At 41.1% G+C, this 12,940-nt stretch overlaps 1 protein-coding gene across 2 annotated transcripts; it reads left to right on the top strand.

Annotated features, from left to right (window-relative positions):
- Positions 1-828: 828 nt before the first annotated feature.
- On the top strand, positions 829-12,428 carry psip1a (PC4 and SFRS1 interacting protein 1a). Of its 2 annotated transcripts, XM_080462792.1 has the most exons (17): positions 829-865; positions 1,335-1,424; positions 2,068-2,144; positions 3,531-3,669; positions 4,553-4,648; positions 5,007-5,129; positions 5,988-6,047; positions 6,142-6,202; positions 6,921-7,014; positions 7,205-7,385; positions 7,512-7,591; positions 8,336-8,391; positions 8,569-8,639; positions 9,039-9,140; positions 9,423-9,624; positions 10,928-11,024; positions 11,676-12,427. In XM_080462792.1, exons 2-17 carry the CDS (start codon positions 1,353-1,355, stop codon positions 11,710-11,712), a joined length of 1,548 nt encoding a protein of 515 aa, XP_080318918.1. In that variant the 5' UTR covers positions 829-865; positions 1,335-1,352; the 3' UTR covers positions 11,713-12,427. The 2 variants fall into 2 exon arrangements, with proteins under 2 accessions (XP_080318918.1, XP_080318919.1); XM_080462793.1 differs by lacking the exon at positions 5,007-5,129 and having other exon boundaries at positions 11,676-12,428.
- Positions 12,429-12,940: the final 512 nt, after the last annotated feature.

The following is a 12,940-nucleotide window of genomic DNA, read 5'->3' as shown; positions in this document are numbered from 1 at the left end:
ATCCAAGCACGTTGGAGTACATATCTTACCCTATAATGAACTCTGTTATACCTTTATATTTTATTAATGCTTCTTCTGCATTTTCTTTTTTTATTAAATAAGTCTGTTTTCTTGACACGATTTTGTTGTTGTTGTTCTTTATGTTTACATCATTGTTTGCTGTACCATAAACGTTATCTATATTCTCATCTGGAGAATGGGTTTTTATCATATCTTCCAGGTACATTTAAATGGTTGTCATCCGTTAACAATGCAATCTAACATGGCCAGGAAAAGTTATCCAAGTCTTAATTTTTTAACTTTTTTACCAGCAACATTATTTTAATCTTTAATTGAGTAGAATTCAAACAAGCTGAATGATGTAAACTCAAGAAGCCTCTACACCGTTAATGGTTTCATAAAGCTGCAGTTTGGTGATTGTTTATAATAATTTTGATTATTTAGAAATTTAATGAACGCATTTTGTGCAGAGAAAGTAATGTTATCAAAACACATCATACACTTCTTTCCTGCAGCTGATTTGTCGCTGTTGAACGTTTGTTTGGGTGGTGTAGTTTTTTTTATTACAGTATGCACAGCGTGTCGTTCATTAGGCTTCCATTAATTTAAAGGTGTCGTGACGTTCCGTGAGTTATTACTTGTGGGTTTGCTGTTCAATACTGCTCCAATTTTTTGTCATCGACACGCCGACTGTTACAATTCAAGCACTTACTCTTTATTTTTGGAGTCTCTGACTTTTCATTTTTGGTTTCTAAAGCAAACTCACCCGGGACAGACCCCCCCGGCCTCGCAGTGTGATGGTACAGTCCGCCGACGTCCTGCGCGGGAGCGGAAAACGTGCGTCCGACTGTGCGGAAAAGGAGAGGTGTGTGTGTGTTTTCCTGCTGAGAACTGCCATAACATTCACATTTTACTCAATTTTACCTCGTACCGTGTCGATAGAGGCAGATATGAGCACACAGCAGAGGTCGGTGGAGGGAGCGGGAGTGGGTTTTTTGTCGGCGAGCCGAGCGGCGTGTGTTTGTTGACGAGCCGCTGCGCTCGGTCCCTGTCGCCCCCACGCTCGATAACGTGTCTCACGCTAATTGTGTCGCTGCCCTCAGATTATCTCCTCTTCTTTCCGTGATCGTGTGTCACGAAAGGTTTTCTCCAGACACGGTAAACGTGACTGTCTTGTTTGAATGAACCGTTAAGGATGCGGGCTGTGGTTAGGGGGAGGGGCCCTGCTCGGAGGTGTACACGTTTCCAGTAGATTCTCCGCTGCTGCGATAACTGGGATTCAAGACACAAATACTCGCGTTTAAGCTCATTTGTCCACTTATTTTTTTCCGCAGCTCGTTGAAACATCCAGCATGACCGGAGACTGGAAGCCCGGCGATCTGATTTTTGCCAAGATGAAGGGGTATCCGCACTGGCCTGCACGAGTAAGTCAGACGTGCAATTAAAGCAAAGCAACCATGTAAACAACCAGCGAGGTGACTCACGTGGCTCCTCGCAATCATGCACATGTGATTAGGTCTTGATCAGTGTTGCCACGGTTACCTTGGAAAAGTAATCTGGTTACTCGTTGCTCCTTTAAATATTAAGTAATTACTTTACTGATTAATGGCTGTTTAAATGAACCAAGTTAGATAACAAGTTACAACACCCCCCACCATCTCAACATAAAAAATGACATAGTTTTGCCCAAAAGGGGGCGTGGCTTCCTGCCGACATAACTTTTTCCTCAGGAAAATTACAAAAAAACAAATTTGTGCAACATCTCTGCAGTTGTTATTCTTGGAATCTTAAGGTTTAAAGATGGTGTTGAGTTGGTTCCGATTCTTTTGTGTTCCCTGAACGCACCAGTAATAAAGCGGCTTCACAGACAAGAAACTCTTCCTTTTCAAAGTCCTGTGGGATGCTACAATAGTAATGTACAGTGACTTCGATAAGTAACTTTAATCTGATTACTAGTTTGGAAATAGTAACGAGTCAGATTACTTGTTACTGAAAAAAGTGGTCATATGAGAGTAATTAAGTACCAGCATCAGTGGTCATGATTCTGTTTTGTTTTGTTTTTTTCAGATCGATGAAGTCCCCGATGGTGCTGTGAAACCTTCCAACATCAAGTTTCCAATTTTCTTCTTTGGCACCCATGAAACGTGCGTGTAAAGCATTTGAAGAATATGAGGATGCACAATCTAATGTTAATATACTATTAATAATCTACTTTATTGTCCCCAAAGCCAAATTCTTTTAAAGGAATTACATTGCAAATAAACACTGCATTTAATAGCACAGCTTACAGTCAATGGAGTACAAATACTTTTCAAATCATGCACATGTTGAGTCGATCATAAATCAAAGTAAAGTGTAACAGCTAAACTGCGAAATTGTACGTATAAAAATATTGTACAAAATTGAAATGGAATCTGTCACAGAAATACATGAAAACTCCACAAATGCATCCATTGTGAAACACAATTGGCAACAAAAGTAAAATGCAATTATTGTAAAAAAAAACACATGGCTCTGTCAAAAAAACAAACTAATGTTAAACAGCTGTATATACCAGCCATCCTTATTTATATATATATATATATATATATATATATATATATATATATATATATATATATATATATATATATATATATATCACTTTAACATCATTTTTGCATTTATGTTTCAAAAAGTTTTGAATTCAGACATTGTCGCCAAAAACTGTTGTTTGCAACTCTGGCCAGTAGTAAGTGCCTTTTGTAATACAACCATTCACATGCATACTATCTGGTGTAATTTAAGAATGTGTCTCCTCTCTCTCTCTGTCGGTCACTTTATTTGGCCAAAATGCAGGAATGTTCAAATCAAGTGTCTGATCAGTCTCTGATCCAGCCTGCTCGGACCCTCCGAACCCGCCACTGATAAATGAGTGTAGAAGAAACACTGCCCTGGGGGAGATTCTTTTAAAGCGCTGTTATATTCAAAAGCGTGAACCGTTCAGACACTGTGAAGTCCTCCATTGTTGTGTCTCGAACCCGGGGCAGCCTGGAAGGCGAGAGTGCCAACCTCTTTCAGTCACCAACAATAACAATGAAAGGTTCTGCCTTCTGGGATCTCGCCACAGCAGACGCACATAAAGTACTGCATACGTTGATTTTAATTTACTTTAAAATCTTTCTGAATATTTCATATGCTGCGTCACAAAAAAGTCAATCAACTACACCATCAGATTGAAGTTAACTAAGAGACTGTATTTAATCATTTTAACCTTTAATGTAATTTCAAACGTGTTTTATTGAATTTGCTTACAGGGAACTGATAACATTGAAAAATGTGTTCAAATGGGAGAAGGGTAGTGTTTATTGAATTCTAGCCGTCAAGTTGTGGCTGTGCTCTTTTGAAGGTGTTTTGTTAAGGGCATGAATGTTTGATGGGGGGGGGATGTGTAGAGTTACCTTGCTTGTTTAGTTTCCATGTTGCTCCACTTTGAACGGAGCCCGTACTACATTTTTGTTCAAAACATTAACATGGTTTTCCTTTTGCAGAGCATTTCTGGGGCCAAAAGATATATTTCCCTACCTCCTTAACAAAGACAAATACGCCAAGCCCAACAAAAGGAAAGGCTTCAATGAAGGATTGTGGGAGATTGAGAACAACCCGAAAGTGGAGCTTACGGCCCCTAAGGTATGGCGGTCCACCTCCATAAACAGTTTGAAGTCACAAACAAATCCGAGTCGGTGGTCGGATTGACTGAAGTTTAAATAAACATCAGTATCTTTTAAACAGTTTTGGTCTCCGGAGATGGTTCCATCACTGTGGACTCGCCTGTCTTTCACAATTTGCATGCTTTTGCATGATAATGGCCAACATGCACTCTTGGGATGTTTTGGTTAGGAATAGGCACAAAGCTGAGGCCCTCTCTTGTGTCTGACGTGTGGTTTGCCTTCGTCCGTAGTTCTCGAACATGGACGACTCGATCGCCAAAAAATCAAATCAAATGGTGGATAAAAGTCAAAGCTTCTCACAAACAAACACCTGCTTTGGCGGAAAAGTGGCTTCTGGAAAGTTTGGAAGCAGGACGAGCTCAGCTTGTGTTCATTGGGCTTTCATAGAGTCAAACCTGACAATGATTTCAAATCGTTCTGAAGTTTCTAAATGTTATGCAAGTTTTTGGGAAAAGTTAGTTTTCACTGATTTCAGAGAGTAAAACTTTTATCAGTCACTTGTGATTGATTGGGAAATGGCCCTGATGAAGATAATCATGTCGGGCCAGAGTAGATCGTTCCACAAATCTCTGTCGGGTTCAGTTCACCCTCATGTAGTCGTGGGAAACACTGCAGATCTCACAGCTCAGTCCAGAATACACTTATTGTGATATTGAATATTATTACTGATCTTCTTTGGCTTGAATTGTTGCTTGTTGGGGAGGAAAAACTAACTTTCCCCATGATATTTAAATTAGTTCGGTCTGTATTTCTTTTGTCCAGCTTCAGTATATTTGTGTGCGGTGGACTCTAAGTTTCATTGTGCTGATTTTTTATTAAATTTTTTTTAAATTTCTTTAAAGCCTGTCCGCCCCGAGTCTTTCACTGAAAAGGATTCGGACAGCAGTCCAGAGGCAGAAGAGCATGCAGATGACAAAGGGATGAAACTTAAAATACCGGTAAGGTTGTTTTTTTTTTTTAAGTTTTAGAGTCCACCATTGGATAATAAATATGCAAATAATTCATGTATGCCACTCCACTGCTTTGACATCCCTCTGCTTTATTCTTGTGTTGTTAGCTTCCTTCTTGTTTTGCTGCCTCTCAAATCTTCCTCTGTCTGTTTTATAGTGAATTACATCTTCCTGCAGTCAGGAGATCAGAGATTCATTGTTCTAATGTCTGTGACGATAAAGTCAGAGGCTTGTGTGCTGCTAATGGTAGCGTGTGCAGCAGAGGAACACCCGCACATTTCTCTCCCTTTCAAGATTTGTTTACCCCACCACACTGCGTCCTATGCTGTGTCTTGGGTGCATTCAGGTTCCAGGAAATGAGGCTGAGCATGAGAATGAGGAGGAGGAGGATGAGGAGGAGGAGGAGGAGGAGGAGGAAGAACAGGAGCAGGGGTCTCTGATGTCTGAGCAGGGTCCTCAGAACCAGGATGTACGTACTTTTGCATGGTGACAGCGGTGCAGGTCGTGTGATCCCCTCTCCGCGATGTAACGCATGCGACAATCAGTGGTCTCTCAATTGGTGGCGTCTTCGTTTTTGACTGAAAAATGTTTTGTCGGAGGGCATCTGGTCTTGTCAGTGCTTGATGCTTGATTAATGTTGGGTTTGGGTTTGCTCTTTTCACTCTACTGAAGAGATATCCGATGTGTTAGAACGCACTATATGTATAATGAAACGTGAATCGGTGAAAATGGCTGCGGATCGAAGTCTTTCAGGATTACAACAATTCAGTGCGACTCCAAATATTTCCAATAAAGTCGGTTTCCTTTTTCATTTTCTGACATGCTGTGGTCACACCTTCCATTTTCCGCCGTTGCTGTCCATGTTCTGCTTAATTCTCCTGTTTGCAATCAGTTGATGTCGTTTTATTTCCACATGACTTTCTGTGTACTTTGGAGACAGGTGAGTTGGGGCTCAGTTAAACATTTTCTGATAGTAGGAGGTGGTAAGCTGCTTCATCTCGAGATTCCTTGTTCCCGCAACATCTGAGCACATTCACTGTGTTCCAGTTTTGCAGTACACACTGATTATTTTAAATATATACTGAGAAATTTGTCATCTGTGGTTAATTTACTATTCATAACTATGAACATCTAATGCCAACTCAGTGAACGCAAAACTGGCACATTCAGTATTGTGCAGTGTGTCATATTATATTTATCCACCAGATGGTGCCACTGATCCAAAGTCAAATAATAATTCTCGGTTTCTTCTCTTGAGGGTGCCTCTGGAGACATGAAGTATTCATTTAACTTTTGGGTAACATAATTAAAATGTGTTGAATTTCAGGGCTCTGCTCAGAAAGAATCATCCGATGCTTCTAAACCGAAGAGAGGACGGAAGAAAAAGGTTGGTACTGTTCATTCATTTCTTTTCACTCCAGAAGACAAATGGCTGAAACACTTTGAAGTATGCTTTGTTTTTGTTTTTTTGTTTTTTCCAGAGTGACGCAGACCAGGAGAATGAAAAAGATGACGCGCCAGCGAGTCCTGCCAGTCCCTCAGGTAGGCGTCTGCTCAACCTGATGCCGTTACTGACTCCTCTCAAGTTGATGCATTAATTTATCTCTTCAACGGTACAACTAAATGTCTGAACAAGTTTATTAAGAGAAAATGTCATATGGTTTTGAAGTGTTGGGACTTGTCCAATGCCCAGAGGACAGGTGTTGTTCATATTAATCTGTTTTACCCAGTGGTGACGCTCACGGCCCTGGTGAAACGGTCTTACCCTGGGGCGTCTAACCCAGCATGGATAGCTTTGCGCTTGTGTCTCCTGGACTATTTAACACTATTTATATCACTTAAATTCTGCTTGCTGGGGGTCCAAGTGAAGCGGAGGTCTCTCAGTTTGTTTCACACTGCTCCTCCGAAGTTACTGAAGCCTGGACTGATGCGCTCGTGTCAATAACAGAAACACCTTTACTCTAACTACTCTGTGTGTGCACTCATTTATACTGTAGATTGAAGTTTTCTGAGAATAATTTACTGTAAATAAATCAGCCTGAAACTGACAGACTATCCCTATTGTTTAATCAAAGTCTCATCTCAAAACTGAGACAGTGAGAGGAGCAGTGAGCATAATCTGAGAACAGGACATATTAAAGGAAGCACTGCATTGTGATAGAAAATTGGTATTTGATTGTTTTCAAAATAAGAATGTACACATGTAAGATGTATTTAGATTGCGTGTGTGTGTACTTGGGTGTGTATCTTATGCAATCAGGTGGAGACGTTCCTAAACGAAGAGGCAGGAAGCCCAAGAGCGAGAAGTTGCTATTGCTGCAGCAGCAGGACCAACAGGGCTCTGGAAGTGAAATGTACGTACGCCCAAGACTTTGCAAACATCACGTTTCACGATGTGCGTTCACTCTGACAGGGACGATAAAGAACAAACATTCTTACTTTGCGCTTGAGTTTTGGTCACAAACGTCTCGGGGGCCCCCGAAGCTGCGCTCTCGCAAACCACTGCAACCAGCCCAACAGACGCACCTTCTTCCCTCCTCTCAGGGACGCTGGGGAGGCTGATAAAAAGCGAAAGAGGGCACAAGAGGATAAGACCCAAAGTGGAGAGGAGGAGAAGAGAAAGAAGGAGGACAACAAAGGAAAGGAGGCTGAGGTGAAAGAGCCCGAGACCAAGAAGAAGAAGCAGTCCAAAGAGGACAGCTCCTCTGGCTCCGAGGACGAAGAGGCGAGCGTCTCCACACAAATAGCCTCATTCAGAGAGATTCATCGGGGACGTCCTGAATAAAGATGCATCATGTTGGAACAGTCTGTGCGATAATTTCACGGCTGTATTTGTTTTTTTTGTCTTCAGAAAAACAAGTGTAAAAAGAAACAGCAGAACTCAGACATGGACAAAGAAGCACGGCGGAGGAAGGCGGAGGAAGTGAGAGAGTGAGTTTGTACTTCCTATCAGCACATGCTGTGATTTGTAAGTCAAGGCTTATTGGTTCATGACAAACAAAGTATATTTAAAACAAGATTATGTTTAAGAAAAAGAAAACAAAATACATGGCGCAAAGTTTCCCCCCGATTTGATTCATTATATTGATGTTATTGTCTGGTGGAGCAGGTTTTCTGAGCCCATTGTTCTGTGGTGGATTGGTTTGGCTTTCTTCCTGCCTGTGTGATCCTAAAAAGATGATTTTTCTTCATAATACCAAAAGTAGTCCTGGGGTAAAGAGTTGTGGATATCACCACCCGTACCTTTTAAAGGTTTATCAAGCAAGTGACCAAATCTGGTAACTTCTTAATTTCTTCCTGTTTCTTCGATGACGAATTAACAAAAACTACAGAAGAGAGGAGGAATAAGTTGTGGCACTGAAATCTGTGCTGCTTGTGTGGGATTATTAGGATATGTCTAAATAATACAACACAGCACGTCTGCTTTAAACTTTCATATATCAACATAAGCACTAAGCCAGTCGGACAAAAAGCCAATTCATACTAAATAAGGAAAGGCCACATTAGTCAACCCTTGAAATGACCTTCACAAAGTCCTTACGGTTGATTTTTTTTTCACATTTCTAGGAAGAGTTTTAATAATAAAAAGAGGATAAATGAAAAAAGAAAAACTTCCTGGGGCGTCTCTATTTCTAACAATGTGCTGGGTTTTTTTTCTTTCTTTGTGTTTTTCAGACCAAATAAAGATGATGGGAAGAAAACTGAAGAAAAGACAGGAGCCAAGAAGAAAGGTGCCAATAGTTTCTTAAACGCACGGTTGACCTCGGTTGTTTCATCTCGAGCTCTGAATGTTCAGTGAAGTTTCTCCTTCAACGGCTGTTCTGTGAAATACACACTCACACAAATCTGTGTTAAGTGACACTGATTCTGGTGGAACCGTGTTTTCTTTTCTCTTTCCGTTCACTCAGAGCTGTCGGTGGACTTGAAACTCCAGAAGCTACACAGTGAAATCAAAATTTCACTGAAAATTGACAACCCTGTAAGTTCCTCTCATCATTGTCCGGCCTTCTTTTCAGAGAGCATTGTCGATGGACGTGTTCTGCCTCGTGTGCAGAGCTGACAGAGACAAAAGGCTCACGCTTTCCTCTTTGTGACAGTCCTACATGTTGGCGAGCCACACACTTTAATCTTTAATTGAATCCATTTTAATGTTCATTTATAGTTCTTTTGTTGCATTTATTGTCATTGGCATTATTGCTGTATTTGCTCAAGCCCAGTGTCCCTATTTCCTGGACAAGATTGTGTTTGTGTCAACGATCAGTTTTACAAGGTCTGAATTTACACGGGTTGGCCAACTCTCCTTTTATTGCTTCCCACCCTGTTTCTTTAAATGTCTTTGTTTCGTTTGATCTCCATTGCTGGCTCTCACCTGGTTCAGGACGTGAAGAAGTGTTTGGACGCGTTGGATGAGATCGGCGCCCTTCAAGTCACAACTCAACACCTGCAGAAACACAGTGAACTTATTGCAACGCTCAAAAAGGTCAAGACTGACACACAATTAGTTTACCTTCCTCTTTGTCCTGTTCAAAAATGCATTTATAGCCATTTTTACACTTCCTTTAGATGTGTAAAGACAGGAGTACGGCTTTACTATTTATTACATTATTATATGAAGAAATGAATTTATTTTGAAATAAGTGTGTACACTCATGGTGTTATATGACTATAATTCCATAACAGCTCGCATCAGCATGTTTTTGTTGCCTTTTCTGTTTAACTTCATGATGAAATGAAATGATCTGCGACGTTCTTCACTTACTAGATCCGCAGATTCAAGGCGAGCCAGGATATCATGGACAAGGCCACCATGCTGTATAACAAGTTTAAGAGTATGTTTCTGGTGGGAGAAGGCGATTGTGTGCTGAGCCAGGTGCTCAACAAGTCTTTAGCTGAACAACGGCAACACGAGGAGGCGAAGAAAGGAGCGCTGAAGAGGGTCGAATTGGCGAAGGAAAACAACCCAGGTATTATTCCCGACTCATTATCTCGTTTTTTGTCCCTTTTTTTCTCTCTCTCTCTCTATAAAGGTTTATACATACTGTGCAAGAACAGAGAAATGTGTTTCCTGTTACGTTTCTCAACGAGGTTTGATGCTGCTTGGCGATGCCGAGTGTTGCATTCAGGGTCTGATCCAGTCTAGGAATTTCCAAAAGAACTTCACTGCTACTGGAAGCGGTTTTCCGTAGTTTTTCTTGACACATGATATTTTTCTGGTTCATTTGATGCCACAACGGGGGGACAGAATTGAGATTATGGTTAAAACAACATGGCGGCATATTTTGAGAGTTAGCTGATTGATTCTACTACTAGATTTTGGTCACATGAGCTTGAGTCGTCCGGGGAGTTTGTGACTGTGACCATGACTATTGAGTCTCGTGCACACTTGGATCATAAGCTCATTAAATGTCACTGCTCATGCTGGTGGGGAAACTGAACTCCTACTCTAAAGTAAATGAGAATAGGGTTGGAACCTTTTATTTGTTCCGGGTCCATGAACGCATCATGTTGGCTTAGTTGAAAGACATTAATGCCCGTCTGTTGGGGCTTTGCAGCCCTCACCATCGGCAGATGTGCATGAATATGTGTGAATCAGTGAATACGACTCTGTAAAGTGCTTTTCTACCGCTGAAAGTAGTGAAAGTGTTCAGTAAAAGTGTAATTCATCAGTTAATACTTATTGTAGGCCACATAATGGAGTGTGTGTTAGCTGTGATGGGCTCCAGTCCGGTGCGGCCCGACCTCAGAAAGCTGCTGATGACATGGATGGAAGGTGGGATGATGATGATTGTAGTCACGACCTTATTTGCTGTTTTCATGCTGGATTCTTGGAGGCACATGGAAGTAGAGTGTGGGTAAGTCATGCGATGGTGTGGCACCAGAAGGAATGTCTATTGGTTATTGATCAGAACAGGCCACATCTAGACCCGAGCAGCTAAACGAGACATTGGTCCTTTGGTTCGTCATTTTCCTCCGTTCCAGGAGATCTGATAGAATCTCTGTGGTCGTCGTTCTCGGCACTCAACACTTGAGTGCACTCAGCTGCACAGTCACATTCTCGCATGTCCTTATTGCTCCACCGCGGTAACGGCTGCCTCTGTGTGAGGGCTGTTTCTGGGCCAAAGCATGGCAAATGGACGGAAAATCTCGTTTCTCTCACTGGCGAGTGTCTCGTCACATGCTTCCGCCGCGCCTCGTCTCTGTGGTGGTTCAGGTCACGTAGTGGTGTTCTGTGCTGACTGAGCGTGTGTCTCTGTTTGCCGCCTGCAGACAAGGTGACGAACGGCGATCTCAGTCCAGAGGAGAAGAAGCCGGAGTCGGACAGAGAGAAGATCGTTGAAGACGCTCCGGCAGGAAAAAATCAAAGGTAATAAACGGAAGACATCAGTGGAAGCACAATGACTTAACTCCCTAAATGATTATACCTACCGAATAGTTGAAGTTATTAAAACGTTTGTCTCACTAGAGAAACATTTATAGTGACACAGCTTCTGTTAATTAGTCCATAGATTTTATTTTATTTTTTACTACAGTAGTGTTTAATTACTTGTGTGTGAGATTGGTATAAAATCTTAAATTGTGGCCAATCCTTCCGCCTTCTAGTAAAAGTAATGGACAAACCCCATCGACTGATGTTCAGTTTTTTCTTAGAACGAACTTTCTTGGCCATGAGTTGTCAAAAAAGAAAGGGCATAACCATAATATAACTTTTAATTACCTGCCAAGCTGCTGTAAACATGGCTTGATCATTGTTAAATGGGGAAGAATAATGTTGATTCCTACAGGGCCGGTATGTTGGCGCTCATTAAAAAAGCTTTTGTAATACTTTAGCATTCAGCCAGTTGATCTCCATGTTGATTTGTTCTGCACTTTTCTTTCTGTTGTTGTAATTAAAATGTTCCCACCCAAAGAAAAACGTGTACATTTACACATAGACACAACAAATCAATTTGATTGAAGTAACAAAATAATAAAACATGTTGCTTATGTGTGTATTTTCTGTTCTTTGTGATCGCAGCGCCCCAAAAGAAAAAGCTCAGGAGGAGTCCGCCTGAATGTCCCATACGCCTTGAAGGAAAAACATTTTGCTGCTGTTGTACTAAAACCTTTGTTCAGACTGAACAGCGAGGAGATCCTGTTCAGTTCAAAACTAATAGCTGTCACTGGTTTCTAGTTTACTGATTGTTGCTCGTCAGCGCTGCTGCTTTTAAGTTTCAATACAACCCCCCCCCCCCACACACACACATACACACACACCCCTCAACACCCACAGATAATGACTGACCGCATATTCTATTTTTGTACTTTGCGTAATATTTCACCTTTCAGACACTTTGTTACAGAGACTAAATCTGAGTGAGGACACCTTAGAGAGTAAAAGATTGTGATTGTAGATTTTCAGGGACACGCTCGGAGCCGTTAGGTTTCTTTTTAATGTTTCATACATGCTAGATAGCGGTCGAATGATTGATCATCTCTTGTTTAGACGCTCGATATGTCGGGTGGTTTACTAGTAGTTAGAAGCATCCTTAAAGTAGCTGCAGTAACTCTCTAATGAGCATGTTTGATATTTACTTCGGATGCACAGACGGAAAAATTGTGGAAGGTGCCAAAGTTTCTTTTGCCAAGATGATTTTATTTCTAAACCATGTTCAATTGTCTGTATGAAGTTGTTTGGGTTTTTTTTAACATAAGATGTAAATAAGAGTATTTTTGTGCCTGTCTGATGACCTGTTTCAACGTTCAATAATAAAGTGATAGCTTTAGTTCATCCCTTCTCCTCGATTGTGTGTTTTCATATTAATTTGATGGGCTCATCAGGGTGAGGCTTGTCTGGTCTATGTATACCTTCTGCTTCATCAATAAAATGAGTCCTCTGCTTAGTCATAGGAGCTACTTAAATATCTTTAAAAATCGAAATAAAGCCAGACTAACTTCTCGAGCATTTTGAGTGAAACTACCCCTCGTTTGTTTATTAATCACAAATGGCAATATAACTGAGATTGCTGGTTCCCTCTAAAGTCACATTCACTGATACTAAAACATGTGGAACTGGCATAAAGTCTAATTTGATCAATTTAATTCTAATTGAACCAGGAAGTGTATTGGTTGAGTCATGGATCAAACACCTGATGTGAATTTTGCCATTAGGCTCCTTGTTAGAGAACAGCAGGTGGTGCAAAAAGTCTCAGTTTAGAGAAGGTCACATTAAGTTCACCTGTAAAGGTCGGGGTGCATTTTATCATCCTGCAATTTCACCTGAAAGCCGAATATACCTCACTT

Source organism: Lipophrys pholis (genome assembly GCF_963383615.2).
Source record: "Lipophrys pholis genome assembly, chromosome: 5".
Classification (NCBI taxonomy): Eukaryota; Metazoa; Chordata; class Actinopteri; order Blenniiformes; family Blenniidae; genus Lipophrys; species Lipophrys pholis.
Note: the sequence above shows the minus strand (reverse complement) of the source record. Positions and strands in the feature narration are given on the sequence as shown.

Coding starts and splice junctions, on each gene's coding strand:
- psip1a (XM_080462792.1), top strand. CDS start 1,353: ATGACCGGAGACTGGAAGCCCGGCGATCTGATTTTTGCCAAGATGAAG. Junction 5,130..5,987: donor AGGGTCCTCAGAACCAGGAT/GTACGTACTTTT, acceptor GTTGAATTTCAG/GGCTCTGCTCAGAAAGAATC. Junction 11,025..11,675: donor CCGGCAGGAAAAAATCAAAG/GTAATAAACGGA, acceptor TTGTGATCGCAG/CGCCCCAAAAGAAAAAGCTC.